Raw genomic sequence first — 25,939 nt, 5'->3', positions numbered from 1 at the left:
ACTGACAAAATGATAATCTAGACACTCCATAATTTATGTGCCACGTCAACATTTATGTTTACTTGTTCAACTTTATACAAGCTGAGGTGCCTAATTGTGCACACCCAAAGTTGTAGGGCATACTTGCCAGCTGAAGCCAAATTTGAGGGCATATTTATGTATTATGCCTTTAAAAGCAGTGTTCATCTTTCTACATCCAAAAATAACTCTCCATGAGAAAGTTTTTCTTTCATCCTTATCTCACATCCCAACAAAATGTATCTAAGTCCTCAGAGTTGCATCCCACAAACAGCAATTTCAGGAACTAATTACCAGTGCAGAGCCTCGACAGAGAATGGATACAACGATAATTACAAATTCAACTGAAAAATATACTACCACAATATTCACAAGTATCATAGTTTTTGCCCGTTTTCAATCAGCAAAAGGTACATTTCAAACCTCATACTCAATTTGTGTTTCGCCCGACTTACTTGCATAAGAAAGATACCATGCAAAAAAATGCCTTCAATAAGCTTATCACCTCCATAAAGCCACAGCCAAAATGTTGGACATGGCAAAACATGAGGTAAATTCGATGCAAATCAAATGTCAACCATTAGTTTCTAGGCAAAATTGGCTACAGAGAAAGAGAAACAAAGAACAAAAGGAAGAAAAAAAAGGAGGGGCTGGGAGAGTTCTAGGAGGGTGTGGGAACTAGAAATTACACATCTCAAATACGACGTGAATTATTTCAGCCCATCAACTTAAATATTCTTGTCAACATTTCATACTTACAATCTAGGCACACACCGTTCTTTCTTCCAAACTTGTCTTGCTCCCAGCAGCATCTTCATTGTTCGCTATACAATTGGTCAGTTAAATCTCATCGTACAACCTCATATCATGTGCTTATTAGAAATGAGCAAACTAATCGAAGAGCAGCGAATAATGGTAGTATTTACGAAAAGGACCCCCATTTACTGCATCCTCCACTTTGCAACCCGTTGTATACTTGTTATGTCATTGCTTGTAACTCGAAGAAAAAGCCTTCTTCTCCTTTAGAGTAGTACTCAATAAAGAATCCGAGTTGCTTGATTGGCTTTCACCAAACCCCGGTCTCATCCAGATCTTAATGTGTCCTTCCCGGCAAACAGTAAGCACTGATTCATGAGTGAATATTAAACCAGAAAGCGGTTCAGTATGAACACGATGAGTAACCAAGGGTGAAATTTTTGGAATATCTCTCATGCTTGGAGCAGGTTGTAAAGTACCCACTGGGCAAGCATTATCCCAATGTGACGACGATTGACTCCCGGTGCTGAAAGTTGGGGACCCACCAGGAGGACGGCGCATTGGTACTACAATTTCATCCATCTCCAGATCCCATAGAAGTAACTGTGTGTCCTGCAAAGACATGTCAAGTTTGCAGACAGTCAAGAAAGGAGAACCAAGAGCCATTTACAGTAATATCTTATCAATGAAATTATAAATTGACTTTTTTTTGCAAATTGCTAAGCACATGAAACTATGAAGGTTAGCTCAAACACCATAATTACTCGACTGTTTTTCACCTACAGTAAAAAATAATTTGGAACCACATTTTCATTTTGCTTCATCTTAACCACCAAGTAACACAAAATTGCAAATCAAGCAGAGCCTTGACCATTTGCCAGCTGATCTGGAAAACGTTTGCCCATAACAGAATTATCGGATAAGCATACTAAAGAAGAGAAAAATCCTCCACTTAGCAGGCTGCATGTGGAGCTTATCCGCAATGCGCTACCAGCAAGGAAATACCAACTTCATGACACGTGTGAATAAAGATTTTTTTAAAATGTATTTTTTACAAATATCTTTAAAATAACAAAGGGAAAAAGGTCAAATTTGTGCCATGTACTATCTGAAATTGAGCAACCATGCCACTTTTAGTCTAATTTACCCCGCCTTTAGGAATAAGTCTCATTTTTGCCCCTGACCCCAAACGGAGCTCCAAAATCATAGTAAAAAATTGAAGGGTAAATTTGATCCTTTTTCCTTAAAGAATATGTGTATGTGGAGTCCACTCATTTCACGATGGAGCTTCATTAATGGCAAGGGAAAAGGCGAGATGATTTGCTAACGACAAGGGGATGAATGGACAAAAAGTGTAACGGAAGGCAAAATTGGGCAATTTCAGATAGTACAATGATAATTTGGACCTTTTCCCAATAACAAATTACAATTACAAAAATTAATTAGAAATTTCTTCTTTGAGATACATATAAAATTGAAAAAGAATAGATATGTTGGACATTAGAAAGTCACGAATTTCATATCTATCTACTCAAGGAGAATTAAATTTCATACAAATACATTTCAGATGGAGTAACTTATATTTCCAATAATTCAGGGAAACAAATTATTCGGTGTGATACAAAATTCAGTCTTCAGGCTTGATAAGAGGGATACATAGCTTACTAAAGAGTAAGCACCAATATATCATACTGCACAAGGGTTTGTAATGTTATGTTCAGTTCAGAGGGGAAAGAAGATCAGTTTTGATTTCAGTTCTTTCGTTGAACAAGATACAAAAATAAATTTAACTCAGATGAAGTGTTCATCTTGAATTATGCACATACGAATCTAGTTTTAATAGTGATTCATGCAGCCTTAGGGCTTCATTTAAACAATACCTGACCAACAGAACCAAAACGGTAGACAACACTTTCATCCATGCCATCTGAATTTGGTGCTGACCAATATGAATCAAATGCCACTCCGCTTACCTATCAGATAAGAGACAAGACAATAAGGAAGACTTGAATGTCACAGAGAAGAAAAGGTAAGTTATACTTTTCTGCTAACAAACTCACCCAAGAGTTGTGTCCCTCACCCCATGCAACTACTTTACGTTCCTCCATGCTCCAAACCTGAACTAGGTCATCTTCTCCACCAGTTAAAATGTACTTCCCATCCATACTGTCAAGTTCATGCACTCTCAGTAAAACTTTTCTAGTCAAAACAGTGACGACAACAATTTTTTTGTGTGTTTGTGGGATTTTGGGGCGGCTTGGGGGGGGGGGGGGGGGATACTAAAGAGAAGGATCCTAATGGCCCGTTTGGCCGTGGACTTCAAGTTTGAAGTTTTGATTTGAAATTTGTGTGTTTATGACATTTGAACAAAACTTCAAATTCAGTTTGAAATTTTGATTTCAAATCCCAAATTCACCTAAAAGGTAGAATTTCAATTCCAAGTTTGGGAATTCAATTTTTTTTTTAAATTTAAAACTTGACCCATAAGTTTATATTTTGCAAAAATAGCCCCACAATTTTAAAATTTGCATAAAAAACCATGCTCGACGTGAAGAGATTGTCCATACCATGTGAGGATTAGATTAAAGAATAGCTAGTTACGACTATCGTTGATTTATTGGACCAATGAATCTTTGTAAAATTATGTGTATTTGAAAGTTTTGTAATACTCCCTCCAGATCAAAAAAAGTATCCACTTAGCCATTTGCACACCATAATAATTTCTAGACAAAAAGAGATAATTTGACTAAAGTACCCCTAATTAAATATGTATTGGAATTTGATCACATCACACTTACTAGGGGTAAATCTGGAAAAATAAGATTAATTCTTTCTTGATTTAATAAGTGGACACTCTTTTTGACTCAAGAAAAAAAGGCTAAGTGGACACTCTTTTTGATCCGGAGGGAGTAGCGTGTAATCGCAAGCATTTTTTTTATAACATGGAGATATGCGATTTGTTAATGCAACTTCTTAGAGATTCTGATACCTTGTTTATGAACTATGGTTTGCTCATTTGGTAAGATTGTAAGAATTAGAGAAGTTTTGATAGTTTTCACAAATTGTGGGGTTTTCATATTTTTGAGAAAAGGTACAGCTTTCGAGATCCAAATTGCATGTCGAAACAAAATTTCAACTTCAAATCAACATGAATTTGGAATCATGGCCAAACAGGCCCCAAGTTTAAATGGAAAGGCAAAAGCAACTTCAAGACACAGATATATCTAGTGCCTAAAACACCACACACACTCACCTCCATGCACAACACAATAGAGCACCATAGTAGCTTTTCCCACCACATACAAGCTGTTCATTTTTGTAGTCAAATACTCGCAGATAACCTGCATTTAACTAGCCATTATTAGCCGAGTAACAATCAAAAGGACCAAAAAAAGATTCAAAAGACATCAGATGAAGAAAATACCATCTCTCCCTACAGTTGCGATAAATGCCCCGTCATTTGAGATAGAAATGCTATTGATTGAACCTTGACAAATATGCCATCTAGCTACAGGATTCTGCATTAGGGAAAATCAAGAAAGAACTATAAATTCAATGATAAAAGGTGAAAGGAATAAAATAAATTGCTTTTCACGGCGAAAGGAATAAAATAAATTGCTTTTCACAGACTTTAGATTTAAAATGTCAAATATTCTACTGCAGAAGAGGTAAATGTAGCCAAAAGATGTTTTGTTTACTTTACTACAATGAGTAAGAAAACATGCTAATGTAGTTTGAAAAGTAATGGCTCATTAGGTAGTAGGACATCAAAACATTATAATATTTATATGGAAAGACTAAACAAAATACACAACCTTCCCACAAAAAAGAAATAGGAAAATCAGCTTGTAGCATATAAGGGAAAAGGTTCATTTTTGCTTTTAGAAAGATGAAACAGGATACCACATTTTTGTTTTCTGCTAAATGTGGTGCTTCAATTCTCTATATGAAAAATGAACTAATTTACAGCATTTGACTACACTCATTAGAAGTATAACCCCACCATATCAAGAAAGTAAGAACAATTAAAGGAATATATACCCTTCATCCATCATATTCATCAAACAGAAGGAACATGTGCGTGCTTTCTGATAATTATTCTAATTAAAAAGATTCAGAAGAACATAAAAGAAAAGCAATAAAATATTACTCCCTGCGTCCCAATTTATGTGAAGGTGTTTGACTGGGCTCGAAGCTTAAGAATGAACGGAAGACTTTTTTTTATTTTTGAAACTGGTAAATTGTATTCCTCAGCATTTAGGATATGCTGGAGACCAAAACGGAAGACTTTTGAAACTTGTGGTCTAAAACAAGCCATAGATATTTGTGTGGCCATAAATCATCTCATTAAGGATTAAGGGTAAAATGAGTATTGTAAAGTTAAATTTTTACTAAGTATAGAAACGTGTCATTCTTTTTTGGACTGACTAAAAAGGAAAGAGTGTCAAATAATTTGGGACGGAGGGAGTAGTAAAGTGTGACATCCATTAGTACTATGACGTAAATACAAATATTATCAGATTGCACAAGATATTTTTTTATACGGAGTAGAAATAATCATATCAGACTGAGTAGACTTGAAATGGTTTAGTCATATCCTATATAGACCATCATATGCACCAGCATAGGTATGATGACCTAAGGTGATGAAAGAGGAATAAGGTGATGTAAAATACTAAGTTGACAAATCTGATTCTATTAAGATTGGATCAGATCCTGATATGATTTTGATATGATCAGATTCTAAATCATAATTAGACAGATTGTTATCTGATTTAGTTTCCATTATTATAGAGATTTTATCTTGTTTCCTTAATTGTATATTTCCTAGTTAGTCTTCAGTTTTGTGTATAAATACCTCTGTGATTGGTTGTATAGACACACTTGAGAATTAATAAAATCTCTCTTCTCAAAGTCTTCATGGTATCAGAGCTCGTGCCTTTTTAGGAGATAGAGTTTCCTCTCTCCCGCACTATTGAGCCGCTGTAAAAAAAATTCTCTGATTTTCCTTTTGTTTTCTCCTGTTCTAGTCTTTTTCTTGCCACCATGTCAGAAACTAATCCACACCTACAGATTAGCCCTGTGAAACTTGATGGTAGTACCACTTACCTTGCTTGGTCTAGATCCAGTTTATTATTTATCAAAGCTAGAAAGTTGCAGGGGTACATTAATGGGGATAAGAAAAAACCAGCTTCCTCTGATCCCACCTACAGCCAGTGGGACTCAGAGAATTCGCTTGTCATGGCATGGCTTATCAACTCTATGCAACCCCAGATTACCAGACAATATCTATTGCTAGACACTGCTGAAAAAATCTGGAATGCAACTAAGCTCACCTACTCAAGCATGGGGAATGATGCTCAGATCTTTGAGATCCGTAAAAAAGTCCATGGCACAAAGCAAGGTGAGATGTCAATTTCTCAGTATTTTTCTGAATTGAGTGGTTTGTGGCAAGAGCTAGATTATTATCAAGACTTCCAAGCAGATTGTACTCAGGATGCAGTAAAGTTCCAGAAACTTGTTGAAAAGGAGCGGATCTATGATTTCTTGGCCGGGTTGAACCACGAATTTGACCAGATAAGGGTTCAAGTACTTGGTAAAACCCCTTTTCCTTCTCTTGAGGAAGCCTATTCCTATGTCCAGCAGGAAGAAAGCAGAAGGAGTGCTATGCTCTACACAACACCAATAGAGAAGTCTGGGTTGACTGCTAGTGATTACACAATACCAATTGAGAAGTCTGGATTGAACGCTAGTGATTTTCGGCAGCACATAAAGGCTGCTAATTATGATAAAGATCACTTACATTGTGATTATTGTGGGAAGCCACGCCACACCAAGGAAACTTGCTGGAAGTTACATGGTCGACCCTCTAGAGGTCGTGGAGGAAAACGAGTCAACTCAATGAGAGCTCAAGCAAATTTGTCAGAGACAGTAGAGTCATCTAAGGAGACAACCTCTGGTGAATTTTTCTCTCCTAGTGAACTCAAGCATCTCAAGTCCTTTTTGTCGCAACTTGACTCTTCCTCTAGTGCAACATCTAATTTGGTGAAGTCAGGTACTGCTTTTACTGCTCATCTTAATTCATGGATTATTGATTCTGGTGCGAATAGACACATGACAGGCTCCTCTAAAGAACTTCTTAACTACTCTCCATGTCTAAAAACAGACAATGTTAGAATAGCCGATGGTTCTCTTTCCCCGATAGCTGGAACAGGTTCTGTTTTTTGTGCTCCCAATATTCAGCTATCTTCTGTACTTCATGTACCTCAGTTTCCAGTTAACCTTTTATCAGTAAGCGCCACTACCAAAGCTCTAAACTGCAAAATTGAGTTTTTTCCTGATCATTGTGTCTTTCAGGATCTTCAAACAGGGAAGAGGATTGGCAGTGGTAGAGTGCATGATGGCTTATATATGTTGGAGAGGAATCAAAGTGATGTTCTATGTCAAGGCTTTTTTGGAGAAAATAAGAATGCCAATGAAGAAATAATACGGTGGCATAGGCGGTTGGGGCATCCATCCTTTTTTATTTTAGAAAAACTATATCCTAGTTTGTTTTCTAGGATTCAGGTTGAATCTTTGTTTTGTGACGCTTGTGAGTATGCCAAACATACTAGAAACTCTTATCCGTCAAGTAATAATAAAAGCACAGTTCCTTTCATGACTATCCATTCTGATGTTTGGGGGCCTACTCAGACAGCCTCTCTGTCCGGTAATCGATGGTTTGTCACTTTTATTGATTGTTGCACTAGAATGACTTGGGTTTACCTGATAAAAGCAAAAAGTGATGTATTTTCTTGCTTTCAATCTTTTCATAAGATGGTCTGCACTCAGTTTGAAACTAAGATAAAAATTTTGAGAACTGATAATGGCACTGAATACATGGATAGTCGATTTGGTACTTATTTGGAGTCTAACGGGATCATCCACCAAACTAGTTGTCCTTACACTAGTAAACAAAATGGAGTGGCTGAACGGAAAAATAGACATTTGTTGGAAGTTGCTAGATCCCTCATGTTCACCATGAATCTCCCAAAACCTTACTGGGGAGATGCAATTCTAGCAGCGGCTTATCTTATCAATAGAATGCCTCTCAAAGCACTCAATTTTAAGAGTCCTTTAGAGATTTTACGAGGGAATAATGTCTATACTGTTCCTCCAAAGGTGTTTGGGTGTGTTTGTTTTGTTCATAGTAGGAATGCAGGAAAACTAGATCCGAGGGCCCTTAAATGTGTGTTTGTTGGGTATTCTCCAACACAGAAAGGTTATCGGTGTTACTATCCTCCATCAAGGAAGTATTTTGTAAGTATGGATGTTACTTTTAGAGAATCTGAACCTTACTTCAATGGAACCCAATCACCTCTTCAGGGGGAGAATAATGAAAAAGAAGAGGTGATACCTAGTTCTGGATTTCTTGATGACATTACTCTAGGTGAGAGTTCCATCAGAGAGAGTGTTCAGGAGGATGTAAGACGTACTGCTCAGGGGGAGACTACTGTTCACGAAAAGACTATTGGGCGTCTGGACAAACCTGATTTGATGAGATATTCAAGGAGAAACAAGAGACAAGAAGCCATCATGCAACCTACTCCCTGCCAAGAATCCTTCTCTTCTGGTGAGTCATCTTTAATTTCTGATTCTTCTGATGATTTAGATAGACCTATTGCTCAAAGAAAAGGGGTCAGATCCTGTACCAAACATCCTATTTCTAACTTTGTGTCCTATGATTCCTTGTCCCCTTCCTATAGAGCCTTTGCCTTGTCCATTTCCTCTGTGTCTATTCCACAGGATTGGAGGGAAGCTTTCAAGGATCCCAAGTGGAAAGAAGCAATGTTTGAAGAAATGAAGGCTCTAGCAAAAAATAAGACTTGGGAATTAGTTGTTCCTCCACCAGACAAGAAGTTGGTCGGCTGCAAGTGGGTGTTCACTGTGAAACATAAAGCCAATGGTTCGATTGAGAGGTTCAAGGCCAGATTGGTAGCTAAGGGATTCACTCAAACATATGGAGTGGACTACCAAGAAACATTTGCTCCTGTTGCAAAGATGAACACAATCAGAATCTTGTTATCTTGTGCAGTCAACCTTGACTGGGAATTGCAGCAGTTTGATGTAAAAAATGCATTCTTACACGGTGACTTGGAAGAAGAAGTGTATATGGAGATTCCTCCTGGATTTGATAATGAAACAAGTCAAGGAAAGGTGTGTAGATTGAAGAAAGCTTTATATGGGCTAAAACAATCTCCCAGAGCATGGTTCGACAGATTCAGCAAAGCCATGTTTTCTTTTGGTTATCAACAAAGCAATGCTGATCATACTCTCTTTATAAGACATCACAAGGGTAAGATCACTCTTTTAATAGTTTATGTTGATGATATAGTGATGACAGGTGATGACAAAGAAGAGATGGGTCGGCTAAAGAAGCTTTTGGCTCACGAGTTTGATATCAAGGATCTAGGGAAGCTGCAATATTTCTTGGGAATTGAAGTGGCTAGATCAGGAAAAGGAATCTTCATTTCTCAGAGGAAATATATTCTAGATCTCTTGGAAGAAACTGGTATGTTGGGTTGTAAACCAGCAGGAACACCAATTGAGAGCAACCACAAGCTACAAGCAGGGATAGGAGAGTCGGTTGATAAACAAAGATATCAGAGATTGGTTGGAAGACTCATTTATCTTTCACACACTAGACCTGACATAGCATATGCAGTTAGCATGGTAAGCCAGTTCATGCATGATCCTCGTGATTCTCACATGCAGGCTGTCTTTTGCATTTTGCGATATTTGAAATCTGCTCCTGGAAAAGGTCTTCTTTTCACCAAACATGGTCACCTCCATATAGAAGCTTTTACAGATGCTGATTGGGCTGGATCTCTAGATGATAGGAGGTCTACAACTGGTTATTGCACACTTGTGGGAGGGAACTTAGTCACTTGGAGAAGCAAGAAGCAAAGTATAGTTGCTAGATCAACTGCTGAAGCAGAGTATAGAGCTATGGCTCAGGGTGTCTGTGAACTTCTGTGGCTGCGAAAGCTACTAGAAGAACTGAAAATGTCTGGAGATAATAAATTATCCTTGTACTGTGACAACAAGGCAGCCATCAGTATAGCCCATAATCCAGTACAACATGATCAGACAAAACACATTGAAATTGATCGACACTTCATCAAGGAAAAGTTGACTGATGATACCTTGAGCCTGTTCCATGTGACATCCAGCAAGCAGCTAGCTGATGTTTTCACTAAAGGGCTTAGCAGTAGAACCTATCACAACTTAGTTTGCAAGTTGGGCATGTGTGATATCTATGCACCAACTTGAGGGGGAGTGTTGACAAATCTGATTCTATTAAGATTGGATCAGATCCTGATATGATTTTGATATGATCAGATTCTAAATCATAATTAGACAGATTATTATCTGATTTAGTTTCCATTATTATAGAGATTTTATCTTGTTTCCTTAATTGTATATTTCCTAGTTAGTCTTCAGTTTTGTGTATAAATACCTCTGTGATTGGTTGTATAGACACACTTGAGAATTAATAAAATCTCTCTTCTCAAAGTCTTCAAGATGTTTAGTATACCTACAACCTCTCCAAAATCAATGCCTATTTAGCTAAAAACATGACGAAATGGAAATAAATAACACATATAGGCTATAGCAATTAGCAACTAGTTGAGATTTAAGGCTTCGTTATTGCTTTATGTCATGAGTCTTTTTATTCTTTTATTCAGGTAAGAGACTTGTATATTGGCATAGGATTAATTGTGAGATACAGAGAACCTCTACTATGCTTTACAAGTCATATTATTTAGTATTGAAATTAAATGAACCTAAATACCATATTATGGATAAACAAATCCATACAGCCGACCCCAAATAATTTGAGATTTAGGTGTGATTGATCTTTTGATCTCAAAAGATAAACAAAATTTGCAAATGATTGGAGACAAACAAGAGACAATTGTTGGCTTATTTCTTGGTACTTATATCTCTGGCGATTATTAAATCTGCAAAAAAGTACTATGTTCATAAGCACAGTACCTTATTATAGCGTGCATGGGAGACAGAAAATTGAGTTTGATCTTTGATGACTGGAAATGAAGGATCAGCGGAACCATCTTTGCTCTGAGAAACAACAAAAGGTGCACATTGGGTCTAACAGAAGTTGTAAATACGAGAATTGGAAATTAGTAACACACCATTTAGATTCAATATTTACCTTATCGTAGACATAAAAATTTCCATCCGCATGAGCAACAACAAAAGTCCCATCACTGTTAGGCACCCATGCGACACTAGTACAGCGACTGGCGTTGAATGCAAAGAAAATTGTTAAAATGGCAAATAAATCATTCTTTTTTGGTATATAAACCCTTGACGAAGACACATTACAAAGGGCGAGTGTAGAACATAAATATTTATATATTATAGCAGTATTTCTCATGTCACCAAATTATTACTATGAATTGTCCCCATCTAACCAGCATGAACAAAAAACATTTTTGAACTACTCTTACAATTTTTATAAAGCATTTAACAATTTCTTATCTAGTTTTAACTTACTCTTTTGAATAAGGAAGAGATGAATGGAGCTGAAGATTTTTGTTTATCCTAAATCTGTTCTGTCTAAATGAAGGTGCCTTCAAGATCTTACCCCTCTTGTTTTTCTTTTTCTTTTTCTGAGAAAGGTAACAAAGATCTTTCCCCTCTTCTTTTTCTTTGTTCCTTATCTTATTTAGTTTTTTTCTTTATTCTCCTTCTTCATTTTTTTGGGGGGGTACCTTTGCATCTCCTTAATGCCCTTTCTTATATATAGTGCCTTTTGTTTGTTCAAAAAGAAAATCTTTCTTTTCACCTTCAATAACTTTCTGATTACTTGTGAGGGTTCTAAAAAATAAAACTAATCATATTTTCATTTTATCCTTATACTTCATAGACTAATCTACTTATCCTCCCTCCACTTGGGGGAGGGGTGAGTTCGTGAAGTATGTCTAATAGTCCATAAGAGATGGACCTATGATTAATGATTGTTTTCTTAAAATGTTAATTCGAAACATGAGATGAAGTGCCTTAGAGAACATTCTGTAATCATAAAGGCCATTTAAATGTACTGCAAAAGCAGCATATTTTCTGGATGCCACAGCTATGATTACCAATTTAATATTTAATGGGAAATAACCAACTCAATGGCACTTATTTCAATGATGGTAGTATGCCAATCAGCAAATGAGGCTTCCATTTATAGAGAGTAAGCAAGAATAGTTAAAGAGAACATAATATTCCACCTTATCAAAAGGGAAAGCTATCTACTATAAGGAAAATTTTAGGGAACTAACAAGGTGTACTAGCCATCAAAATCATATATGACGCATCTCTGACTAAATATTCATCTATTTCAAAGTCAATTTAAAAAAAGATGTCAGGGAAGCCTAGGTGTATAAACATTATTCCCCAAAAGACAAGATAAAGACAAGAAAGCATTTAGGATAATACTCCCTCCGTCCCAACTTATGTGACACCCTTTTTAGTCAATCCCAAAAAGAATGACATCTTTCTATATTTAGTAACAATTTAACTTTAAAATAACTATTTTACCCTTAATGAGATGATTTATAACCACATAAATATCTATAGCTTATTTTAAACCACAAATTTTAAAAGTCTTTCATTTATGTGTGCCTAGGCAAACACCTTCGCATAAATAGGGACGAAGGGAATAACAATGACAGAGTTCTATTTGAGAGCTTTGCCTGTTGTTGACAGCACCATCCTTGTTGTAATGCTGTGCCCCAATAAGTTTCTTCCCAACATCTTGTAGTTGTTGCCGTAAAGACACTGAATAAACTGCAAGTGTGAAAACAGACATTGTGGTTGAAAAAAGAATCCTATTGGAAGGCTGTAAATCACATGTCACATAGACAGATAGAAGGAAATTTACCGTCCCCAGAATTTAACCCAATGAGCAAGTCATGTCCTTCCTTTGCATCCGGATCAAATGCATGGCAAATGGGGTTTGAATTGCTGAAAGTTATAGACTTTATAGGGTCCTAGATTGGACAATAAATCTCTCATGATCCATAATCATCAAATCTGCCGTCTCAGAGAGCAAAATATGTTGATGAGCTTACCTTATCTCGAGAATTCAAGTCGCTGATAAAAATTGCATCGCCCACATTGAACACTAAATAGGTTCCTTTGCCATCAAAATTTGAATTACCAACAGAATTACTTGAACTTGACACCCCAAATGATCCAACCCTGCCAGTCATGCCACTAATAGACTTACTTCCACCATTTCCTCGAACAAAACTAAGTGAGTTACTACCATTTCCACCTAAGAACCTTGCTGCAGCTGACCTAACACCACTGCTCACTCCAAACGTTGATGATGAATGGGGCTGCGCCTGCGTCGGCTTATCCTTGAGATGAGCAAGGGTTACCTGAAAATCAATATTATTTTAGTATTACTTCAATAATGGATATTCGATTAGGGGCAAAAAGACAGATAATGGATTCTTGATTTGGGGCGAAAAGACAGATAACGGATTCTCAATTTGGGGTGAAAAGACAGATAACAAATAACCAATTAACTGTAAAAATGAATTGCTCTAAAGTTCTAAGCACAACTAAGGGATTGTTTGGTTGTTGGTTAGAGGTATGCAGGTATTAGCAATGCAGAAATTAATTATGCAAGGATTAGTCATGCAGGGTTTAGTTATGTATGTATTAGTTATTCCACCTTCTACCCTACATAAAATAATGCATTAATTGACACATAACATAATTTATCTGCAGGATTGTAAACTGGTAACCAATACATAGCATCTAAATGCTACCAAACATGGTACTAGTTATGCTAGTTTTACTAAATGAATAATTCACGTCCTAACCAACAACCTCCCACCCCCACCCCTACCCCTTTTCTCCTAAAAAAGAAAAAAGAAAGGACCTTGAACTTGATATTAACCTTCCTTTTTCTTTTTTGTGAGAAAAGGGCTATGGCGCGGTAAGAGCCTTGACTAATCCTCTGGGTACCTGCTACACCCTACAACTTTGCCAAGCTTTTTTGTGGCAAAAGGCTTCTTCTTTCTTCTTCTTCTTCTTCTTCTTCTTCTTTTTTTTCTTTTTTTTTTTTTTTTTTTTTTTTGGTGGTTTGTGGGTGTGGGGGAGGGGGGTTAGGTGAACCTCTATTGATCCACTCTACTATAGGGCAGATGAGCTCACACTAAATGTTTGAAATTAGCCACAACCCTTCTAAAACTCAGTTCAAAAATCCATTTTGAACATCATAGAAACCACTAAACTCGAAATTAACATCAATATACACAACTAAAAATTTAAAAAACAAGAACCCACAAAAGAATTAAGAGGTAATCATTATAATACCTTAGTACCAGTCTTTCCATGAGCATAATGAAGAAGCCCAGCAGGTGAGGTTTTCATACTGAAGCTTATACCTTCCTTACGGGGTTTTAATAAACCCAAAGATAACTAATCTCAGCATTACTAATACACCCTATCCAGTACTACTCTCATACACTCTACCAAACGACCCCGAAATGTTTGAAATTAACCATATTACCAAAAAACCCTTCCAAAACTCAGCTCAATAATCCAATCTTGAACATCTTACAAACCCCTAAAGCTAAAGTTAACATCAATATACCCAATCAAGAATGAAAAATTAACCATATTACCAAAACCCCTTCCTAAAAAGCAGCTCAAAAATCCAATTTTCAACATCATACACAATCAAGAATGCAAAAAAACAAGAACCCCACAAAAGCATTAACAACTAACTCATTATAATACCTCAGTAACAGTCTTTCCATGAGCATAATAAGAAGCCCAGCAGGATGAGTCTTCTCATACTGAAGCTTATACCTTCCTTCTGGGGTCTTAATAATCCTAGCATAACTAATACACCCTATTCAGTACTATTCTTGTACAATCTACCAAACGACCCTTTAATGTTTGAAATTAACCATATTAGCCAAAAATCCTTGCTAAAACTCAGCTCAAAAATCCATTCTTGAACATCATATTAATAACAATAGACACAATCAAGAATGAAAAAAACAAGAAACCCCAAAAGCATTAAGAACTAATTCATTATAATACCCGAGTTACAGTTTTTCCATGAGCATAATGAAGAAGTCCAGCAGGATGAGTCTTTTCACACTGAAGCTTATACCTTCCTTTTGGGGTTTTAAAATAAGTCTTCAAACATGGTACTAGTTATGCTGGCTTTAATACATGAATAATTCACTTCCTAACCAACGACCCCTAAGTAGCAAAATGCTTGAAAATTTGGCAGAATGACAACCCCCCCCCCCCCCCAACACACACCACAAAAAAAAGAACCTTGAACTTGAAGTTAACCTTCCCTTCTCTTCTAAAACTCAGCTCAAAAATCCAATCTTTCACCATCATATAAACCCCTAAAAGCTAAAATTAACATCAACATGCCCAATCAAAAATACAAAAAAAAAAAAAAAAAAACAAGAATCCACCCACAAAAGCATAAGAGAGCTAATCCTTATAATACCTGAATTACAATCTAAGCCCAGCAGGATTCTTATAATAAGTCTTCAAATATAGGTGCCAAGCTTCTTTTTTTTTTTTTCCACTCTACTATAGGGCATCACACTAAATGTTTCAAAATTAGTTAACCATATTACCCAAACCCCTGGTAAAACTCAGCTCAAAAATCCAATTTTGGACATCATACACAATCAAGAATGAAAATAAAAAAAAAAAAAAAAAAAAGAACCCCACAAAAGCATAAGAGCTAATTCATTATAATACCTGAGTAACAGTCTTTCCATGAGCATAATGAAGAAGACCAGGAGGATGAGTCTTTTCATATTGAAGCTTATACCTTCCTTCTGGAGTCTTGAAATATGTCTTCAAACCAGGTGATTGTGTGTTATTGTTATTCCCTGGTGACATTGAATTATTATTATTACTAACAACAGAATTCATCATTCTTGAAAAAAAAAAAAAAAAAAAAACCCCTTTTTTCTCTTCTTATCTACAATTCTAACATGTGGGGTTTATACTGAGATCATTTAAGAATTTGGGGTTTCTTGGAATACAGTTTTGTATATGTTGTAAATGAAATCTTGGGTTTCAAGTGTTTTGGGAAAGGGTGATATTGACTTTTTTGCAGCTATTTCTTCTTCTTGTTGCAATTCCTATTTTTTGTTTTTATTTCTGTGTGTTATGGAGTTTGAGATTCAGTTGGATTTAAGTTTAAGGTTGTGTTTTATGTTTGTAATTTGGTTTTTTGGCCTTTGGGAGCTTGCAAAGAAAATAGACACAAAATTTCAAGGTGTGTCCCTTTTAAGAGCTGGGGTTTGATTTTGGTTCCTATTTTTAAAGGGCTTTTGATATAATTGGTCTTTCGGGAAAATAATTATATCTGCAAGTCAATAATCAATATGTATTAAAATATATACTAATTATGGATTAAAATATATATTTATTACTAACCCCAGAATTGATCTTTTTTCACCAATCCAAAAAAAAAAAAAAAATGTTTTTTCTCTTCTTATCTACAATTCTAACATATGGGGTTTATACTGAGATCATTTAAGCAATTGGGGTTTTTGGAATACAGTTTTGTTTAGGATGTTAGGGGTCGTTTGGTAGAAGGTATATGCTGGGATATCGCAGCACTAATTTTTATATCATGTTTAGTAAAAGGTATAAATTTATCCTGGGATAAATTTATATCTTATACCAAATACACACAAAAAAATTAACTCTGATAAGTGAATTTGATATCCCAACTTATACCTTCTTATCCCTTAATAGGGGCAAATATGAAAAAATAAGATGATTATTTTATACCATCATTTTTTTTTGATATTTGTTATCGTCAAAGACCAAAATGTAAATAAAAATAATCCAATGTCACGACCCGACTAGATGGTATAAAATAATCCAATAGAATAAATTAAACCCATTAAGACAGATATATAATCTCGGATAATTTTGAATAAGACTTATCTATCTACCAAACGACCCCTTAATGAATTCTTGGGTGTCATGTCAATTGGCTTCTAGATCAAGTGCTTTGGGAAAGGGTGATATTGACTTTTTGCAGCTATTTCTTCTTTGCTGCAAGCCTGCAACTCCTTTTTTTCCTTCTTTTTTTTTTTGCCCTTTCTATTTGGCTGTGTGACACTTGGATTTAGGAACGTGTTTATGTCTAATTTGAGATTTTGGCCCTTGGGAGCTTTTAAAGAAATTACAAAAAAAATTCAATTTGACCCTTTTAAGAGCTGGGGATTTGAAGAAATTGCATGTTTTCTCCATTAGTAGTCGAACTTATGGCTAGCGAGCAATAAGTTTTTTAAGGGTAAAAGATAAACAACTTATTAACAGAAAAGTCAGATTATAATTTCCATCCCAATATCATAAACAATCAAAAATATAAATTTATATATACAATACTTTCTCAACCTCATTAAAAAGTAGTATTTGTTATCAGGAGCAAAAATCAAAGACCAACACAAAATAGGGCATAAATGCCAACGACCTGTTTAATTTTGGTCCCCACTTATAAAACTGAAAATTAAATCAATGATTTTGAACTTTTGATCTCATTTGCCTTATGGATAAAATTTTAAGTTTAACTTTTTTGCAAAAATACGGTTTTTGAACTTCAATTTGATTCCTAAAAATTCTGTATGCCATGGGACAAGTCCAAAATTTTGCCAAGTTTTTTCCAAATTTTCAACGAAAATTTCTTCGTTTGATCCTAAACCTTTAGAGACATTCATTTTCATGGCCATTCTTGTAAATCACCATTTTGTATAAATATAAATTCAACCATGTTCATATTAGGCGTTTGGGCATAAATTGAGTAATATTTGAAAAAAAAAATATTTGAAGTTGAAGTTAAAAAATAATAACTATTATAAATTTCGAGGCCGAAATACACAAAAATTAGCACCCCAATCCCATATCCCCTTTAATGGTAACATATTAATCACTTAATATACATTACCATTCTCTCCTTTTTCATAACTTCTTAGGGCGAAGTCTCAACTACACTTCCATTCTCACCAATCACTACTTTCTTCTTCTTTTTTTCAAAAAAAGGAAGTGAAGATAGAGGCATTAGTCATACCCAAGAAGGGAAGTTTCAAGTATCTTAGGTTTATAATCCAAGGATATCGGGTGATTGACGATGATGTAAGTTTTTCTATATATTTGTGTATTTTGTGTTTAAATTAATTCGCATCTAGTTTTAAATACGTATTGGAGGGTTCAAATTAATCCTCATCAAATACATATGGTGACGATGGGTGAAATGGAGGCTTGCCTCCAATATTGAAAACTTCAAATACATTACCACTAAATACATGGGTGATGCAAATTGTTACCCACACAAAGAATGTGTCGCGTCAAATCGGTTATGCTATCAAATACAAGGTTCTAACAATATTGAAAACTGTAGTACATTGGTTAGACCGACATTATTGTAATTTGAAATTTGAACTTTTACGCGTGCGAATGCACCACCAAGAAGGAGATTTTGCGGAAAGAAGGTAAAAAATATCTTAATTCATTTAATATGAAGGTACATGCGAAAACATACACAAATCAGAGATGAGGATGCTTAAATGGATGTGTGGAGAAATTTTACCATATAAATTCAAGAGATATGATTGAGAATGAAGCTATACGGGACAAAAGTCTTTAATGTGCAATTTGTTGTTACATTTGTTTTATATCTTACTATTTTGTTGTCCTATTTTTATTTTGAGTCAGGATCAAGAACGCACATGTTCAATACAGCCCTCTACTTACACATGATAGAGAATGTAAAGTCTTTGTGTGCATCTATTGTTACATTTGTTTTATATCTTACTATTTTGTTGTCCTTTTTTATTTTGAGTCAAGGATGTAATACTCCCACTTATGAGATTACATTGACTATATTGTTGTTGTAGTAAAGTAAAAGTCATGCATGGGGACTTTCATTTTATTTGGGGAAAAAAGTGCAAGATTTGTGAGTTGAAAAAATACTTCACTTTGAAAAAGTCATCTTTAAAACTAATCAAAAAATCATTTAAATGCATAACCAAACAATGGTTTTCAAAGTAACATTTAAAAAGGAAAAGAGAAGAGAACTCATATTCTTGTTGGTTCAAATTATCCAACCTCGTCTTCTTCCTTTTTCCTCCTCATTCATGTATTTACTTAAAAGGTCAAATCATCCAAGGATAAGAAAGAAAAAAGCAACAATAATGTCGTTGATAAGATTGTTATAGTATTCTTCTTTAGATCCCTCCATTTTTAGTCCCACCACTAAATTCTTTTCAGTAGCTGACCTTAGCATAAATTCCTTCATCAACTTGTATATTTAATACTACAAGTAACTTACTAAATTAATGGTTTTATGAAGAAAGATGTGGAATCAAGATACTCCCTCTGTCCAATTTTATATGGCATAGTTTGAATTTCGAGAGTCAAACAATTTAATTTTGATTGAAATTCAAGCATGAAATTTTTTAAGTTTTTTGAAATAAAATTTGCATATTTAAAAACTACGTAAAAGTACCATAAGTTTCAATAATTGACAATTCAAAATATATATGAAAGAATCACGGTAAAAACAAGACTAGTTTGAATCTCAAAATTCGAAAGATGTCACATAAATTGGGACGGAGGGAGTAATAACTAATGAATATAAGGCAGTCGTTATAACTTATAAGTTTGCAATTAAATAATTAAGTTTGAACAATTAAAAATTTTGCTAATTTGTCAAGACTTATGGATAATTTGACAAGATATGGATAAAAAAGATAGTACCGAATCTTAACAAAACTTGTGAACAATTGAACTAACACAAGCAAATTCTTCCAATTCATTCAGACTCGTGTGCAATTTAACAAGATAGATAAGTATTAAGTAGTGTCAGTCCGACGGAACTAGTGAACAATTGAACCATCTATGTCTAGGCTTCATTTACTCGAGTAAAGTGAATAATATGATTGGTCGACACATAATACTGGTCTTTCCTATTAATATAAAAAAACTACCCTTTTTGTGTAATGAAAGGCTACACATTATAGAAGTTTATTTTGACAGCATTACTCTTATAAGTCTCATCCATCTCTATTAGACGCTATTTTTTTTATACATGTATTATGTTTTGTTCCTTAAGAGTTTGAAGGAACAAAAAGATAAGAGATGATCTTGCAAAAGATTTCCTCTATAGTCAATCCCAAAGTTACATTTATCAGGGCAGGGCTACAACATATTATGTACAGATTCGGATGAATTGGTAAGTTTTACTTTAACTTTTTATTTGTATTAATTAAATATGTAGATTTAATTGCGAACTTAGTAATCAAAACAAGTAATAAGTTTGTTGACAAGTTCATAACTCATAGACTTCAAATTCTGGTTCCACCTGCATACTCAAGAAAACTTGAATTTACTATATATGTATATGGGTGACGTACTGACATGGTGTTGTTTATATATTCTTACATTATACAAGGATACTATATATGATAAATTGAAAATGAAATCAAGCAAACTTTAAGAACAATTGATATGATATGAAGAGTATAGCCAATATGATTACTGAACAATCTATGAGCAATTTTCTGTCCTACAAACTAAAACAAATATTATTACGTCTAAATTTCAAACAAGAAGGGGTCGAGTTATAGGAATCCCCGATATTTTTGTCATTATGTTTCAACTCGTCTATTTTCTGTTCTATGTACTAAAATTGTAACTATTGTTACGTCTAAATTTATTTCAAGCAAGAAGGAGTCAGATTATAGAAATTCTCGCTGTTTATGCCAGTTCCATCTAAACTCATATACAGTCATACATCTCTATAACGGCATCCGCGTATAGCAGCACCTCTCTATAACAGCATTTTACCTATAACAGTAACAACCAACTTTATAACAGTACGCTCTTTGTAAAATCACCCCCCATATAACAACTATCTGCTTTTTTTTGGTAATGTAATTATTAACCATCTTTATAAAAATAGAATATCTATGATTACCAATAATAAGTAGTATAGACTTTGACTAAATATTTAATTTGATACCTTAATATACTATATTTATGACAGAATATTACATATGAATACATATGTGGAGTTTCATGCAACACTTCCTATCATTAAAGCTTTCACTGATGAAGAGATTATTGCTCATGTCATTGGAGTGGAAGAACATGAGAATATGGAAGCCGAAGACGACAATGAAAGTGCTGACGAAGAACCTCAACCTATTGTTAGTTGGACTGGTTAGAAGATTCAACAGTTCAACTCTTAGATTCCCTTCAAGGGAAAGCAATTGGATACCCGTTTGCTGAAAGTTTAGACGCAAATCTTCGTAAATTCAAGCATTATATCACCACTAAGAGAGTGAATTCTACTAAACAAGCTACAATAAAATTTCTCCCATCAATCTTGAAAGAATTTAATTTTCAAGTACTGTAGATTTAAAATGTGCACCTTAGAGCTTAAAACTTTATACATTCAGTTATGAATTTATTGAAATTGTATTAACTTCCTCTAATGTTCAATTAGTGAAGCATTCATCTCATTGAGATTTAAAAGTTAAATAATTTGTTATTTTTTTACAATTTAATTTTTTTTTAGATTTTATGCCTCTTTTTTGCCTATAACAGCCAACTATTATTTAAATGACAAATGCTATTATAGGTGTATAACAACAATTCTCTATAACAGCCAAAAAAATTCGAACCCAACGATATTGTTATAGGGAAGTTTGACTGTACTTTGTATTCGATGTACTTGACAAAATATCTGACTATGGAAAGAAAAAAAAACCAGAAAAAGATAAAAGGTGACATTAAACATAAAATAAAGTAGGAAAAACAAGGGACTTTTTTGGGGGCCTATATGTGGTTCCTTTAATATTCTTTAGTGGAGGTTGCACAATAAACAATAAAAGATACAAATATGATACGAAATACGTGAAGCTCAATCTGTCTATTTTTCACAAAAATAGTGTGGACAACAACAAGTGGAATTGAAGCTGAATTATCTCTTCCCCCAAATATCAATGGAGGTTGATCTTTTTGCCTCAGCATTGGTGTTTCCTTATAGGAACCAAATTCACAATTTTCAGTAGCCAGAATTTTTACCTAAAAAATTTAAAATATATATAAAAAAAATATGATGAAATCAAGATAATTTAACATCTACAATTTACCTTATATATACAATTAATTTTCTGGCGAATGAGATTCAGCTGAACTTTTTATGCTCCTCGCTCGGCTACAAACGTGCACTTAACTTATGCATCCAACCGCTTCATTAATATGTACATGTTATACAAAAAGGTAGGTTGGCTATATACTCTTATGCGCTTTGGTTATATACTCTTATGCGCCTTCATCGCGCTTCTTGTTGTGTTTCCTCGTGCGAATGAATTAAAGTAAGATTATAGAACTTGAGTAAAGCATAATATATATTGTAGATGATATATGTAATCACTTTCAATTAATTTGAAATTGAGGTGCAATTAATCCCCCATACTTGTTTTGTCCCTTTCTTCATGTATTTTCACATTGGATATTACTATACAGGTAGGAGTCACGGCCAAATCCTCACCACAGCAATAATTTTTTATTAAAAATCCAATGGAGTCATCCACTTATAAGTTTATCCTCAAAAAAATTAGGTTGCGATCCCATAAATTGATAGTCAATTCCAAAAATTCTCATATTTTATTGATGCTACTTTGGAAATAATTACAAGTTTACACCTTAATATTTTAATTAGTAAGATCTGTAATATGAATACCCTTATGTTTTGCAGCGATATAAGGTGCCTTGAGCTTTATTCAGGCCCGATGAAGAATAATCCACTGTATTTTTTATATACCTCTTGAATACAAATACCAACTAATAACCAAGATGAAGTCTTCAAAAAAAACAAATAATAGCAAGACCATTTTAACACTCAAAATTCAATCCCAAATAAATGTAGGTAAAGAATCACAACCATACATGCATACAAATACTAACATCATACTTATATACTCCAAGAAAATGCAGCAGAAAAGAAGAAAAGGAAAATTCCCCCTTTGTAGATCACCCCTTTATACATTTCTTGAAACATAGAAGTAGCAGAGGAAGCATCTTGTTTAGATGAAGAACCAGAGGATCCCGCTTTCTTTTTCGGCGTTATAGACGTAGGTGCTGGTGCTGGAGCTGGAGCAACAAAGAATTTTAAAGGAAGAAGAACTTTGTCCACTTGATATATAGCCAGGTGGTCATCAGTATATATAGTACTTGAAGCACTTGCATTCACAACCCCGGTTGTAATGTTAATTGAATTCCCCGTCGTCGTTATATTTATAGGAAATTCTCTGTTGCTTGTTCCTCCAGCCTGTGTCCTTAAAGGGTTGCTAGCAGTTTGGAATTGAGTGGATGAATAGTATGTAGGGAGAATATGGAATTGGATAAGTTCAGCTTTTTGTTGATCATTGAAAGAGTTCAATGTTCCTGCTTTCATGGTCAAGAATGCATTATCTGTTGGCACAAACATAGTGATTCCATTGTTTGAATTGTTGAGTTGTGAGGTGATTTCATTGAGTTGTTCTGTGGTCTGAAGTAGACGGATAAATGTCGAGCACTGGCCTGCTTTTTCGAGGATCTTTGTCACATTTAGCGGAGGTGGTGGACCTGGAGCTGGAGCAGGAGCTTGAGCCAAAATGCCAATGCATTTCAAGAAGAAAAGGAACAAGATCAAGAATATATGTTTCATTTTTTTGCTTTTCTTGGAGGGTTTTTTTTGGTTCAATTTGGTAGGTGTTGTGGAGGGAGAGTTGTAGAATGTGTTATTTATATGTTGAGAGGATGGATTTCTTGATATGAAAACAATGAAAGGAAAAGATTTGTGGGGTATTTTGATGGAAGAAAATGAGTGTAAAGTTAGGTGAAAGAGTGCAATTTAAGGTGAGATGGAACATCATTAAGTTTTTGATAATCTCAGAGCAGCTGCTAGTTTGCTTATGAAGGGAGGAAAAACAACCTGGAAATAGTGGAGGTAAATTTATATTTTTGTGGGTACTGTTCAGTTTTTTGTTTTTGTGCTAGATACTGAGCGAAAGTGAATCTTGGAGCGATGGTAAAATTATCTCTATGTGACCTATTGGCTATGTTTCTCGGATCCTTCAAAAAAAAGGTTGCCGGATGCATGTCGGATCAACTCCAAAAGTACTATTCCCTTTGTGATTCATTTTGTGTATCCTAGTTACTGTTTGGAGAGTCAAACGATGCTTTCTTTGTCACAAACTTTGTCAAATTTTTTCAATATATTGAAGTGTTAGTTATTGTGACTTATAGTACTTATTTAGTTTCTAAATTTGTAAATTTAATTTCAAAAAGACTAGAGCTCCTACGTCCTAAGTCACGAAAATTAGTTAGTTTGACCGTCGTACTTTGAATCAGGTCAAATAAATTGAAACGGAGGAAATACATTTTTTGAGGATTCGACACAAGTGTGGCAATATTTTGGAGAGTCCTAACAACATAGCTTATAGGTCACGGGTTCAAGCTATGACATCCCGGCTTAGGAGGAAAGTCTCATATCGACATAACACAGGAGAGGTGCTGGGTATATAAGTAAGAATGTCTTATCTCCTAGTGACGCGTTTTAAAGCTATGCGGGCCTAGGCCCAAAGCGGATAATATCATATATATATACTACATATATATATATATATATATATATATATACGGACGGGGTTGTTACACAAGCCATATAATCAATATATATACCGCTGATAACACGCGAGGATATCTTTCTGCCTACTCATCATTCTTGGGGTGGGTCCCTTCTCTGAACCATATGTGAATGCGGAATGATTCATGTATCAGGTAGCTTTTCTGTTAGGTACTGAGGATCCTATGGGGGAAAATATGCAATGCACTATATTTACAGGACAATAATCACAATGGTTATGGTGGACTGGAGGGCAAATTAAGATGTAATTTCAACTGTCACAATAGACAACATATTGGTACAACTGATGAGGTTATTAATGTAAGATAACTACTTGTAATCAATCAGACAATTACTTTATTGGTTATAAGGTGTGTTTTGCAATTTAAATTCATGATAAAACAGTATAACCAAAAGTTAGCAGTTAACTGAAGATTTTAGGAAACCTCCATTGGTATTAATCAACTCTGATTTTAATTTCTGGGCTATACTTGTTAGATAGTTAAATGAGGATCATTTTCCCTCCCTTAGGTACAACATTGCATGGGTACGTACACATAGTGCCTAGTATCCATCTTATACGGCTAGGACTACAAGAGTAACCTAACTGGCGATTTCCGACAAATATCTGAACTGTAAGTGCAAGAATTGGAATCAGAAGAAAACTTTCCTTACCATAAGATCAATAAGTTGATTTAAAATTTCGGTATCAACCTCTGGGTTGTACTTGCTACTTAGGTACAACATTGCATGGGTACATACACATAGTCCTAGCCTTATACGGCTAGGACTACAAGAGTAAATTAACTGGAGATTTCCGACAAATTTCTGAACTACAAGAGATCAATAAGTTGATTTAAAATTTCGGTATCAACCTCTTGGCTTTAAAAGTACTATCTTTCTCGAATAAATTCGATTAATTAGGATAAAATAAAATGTAAGTGCTAGGTAGGGAATGAGGAAAGGGATTTTTCTTATCCACAAAGCTTTTCTCATCTACAAAATTTCCTTTTTTTTTTTTTTTTTCAATGATGCTTCTTAATTGTTAATTAATGAAATTGCAATGATGCTTCTTAATGGTTAATTGACGAAATTGTAATGAGCAATAATTGAGTAGATACTTTTATTGTAACACTAACAAAGTAACAATTCCTTGTTAGTCTAAAAAATCAATTACAAGAGAAAGGTGGAGGAAAAAAGAGGAGACAAGTACTCCGCTCGTTTGAATTGGATAATCAGTAGAAGAATGATTGGCTCTCATTTACTACATTGTGAAAGAACCTCAACAGTTCATCTGAAAATTCAGTTTGATGATTAAGGTTGAGTGTAGGGTGTTTTGCTAATCATAGGAGTAATTGTACTATTTGCAAGTTAAACAAACTCAGGTTTTCTCTCTTTAAACTAAATCAGAGAATGGTTAGC

General features: G+C 34.7%; 2 protein-coding genes across 2 annotated transcripts; both read right to left on the bottom strand.

Annotated features, from left to right (window-relative positions):
* Positions 1-490: 490 nt before the first annotated feature.
* Positions 491-16,140, bottom strand: LOC132057281 (uncharacterized). The gene is made up of 11 exons (XM_059449816.1): positions 15,580-16,140; positions 12,900-13,211; positions 12,710-12,818; positions 12,522-12,615; positions 10,991-11,078; positions 10,813-10,896; positions 4,199-4,292; positions 4,028-4,115; positions 2,835-2,940; positions 2,655-2,747; positions 491-1,386 (listed from the first exon to the last, which is right to left on the bottom strand). Exons 1-11 carry the CDS (start codon positions 15,757-15,759, stop codon positions 1,003-1,005), a joined length of 1,632 nt encoding a protein of 543 aa, XP_059305799.1. The 5' UTR covers positions 15,760-16,140; the 3' UTR covers positions 491-1,002.
* Positions 16,141-22,643: 6,503 nt separating this feature from the next.
* On the bottom strand, positions 22,644-23,668 carry LOC132057280 (fasciclin-like arabinogalactan protein 12). Its single transcript, XM_059449814.1, has one exon. It carries the CDS (start codon positions 23,555-23,557, stop codon positions 22,823-22,825), a length of 735 nt encoding a protein of 244 aa, XP_059305797.1. The 5' UTR covers positions 23,558-23,668; the 3' UTR covers positions 22,644-22,822.
* Between the last annotated feature and the right edge of the window lie 2,271 nt (positions 23,669-25,939).

The sequence above is a fragment of the Lycium ferocissimum genome, chromosome 5 (genome assembly GCF_029784015.1).
Source record: "Lycium ferocissimum isolate CSIRO_LF1 chromosome 5, AGI_CSIRO_Lferr_CH_V1, whole genome shotgun sequence".
In the NCBI taxonomy this organism is placed as follows: Eukaryota; Viridiplantae; Streptophyta; class Magnoliopsida; order Solanales; family Solanaceae; genus Lycium; species Lycium ferocissimum.
This window is presented reverse-complemented; position numbering and strand designations above follow the sequence as displayed.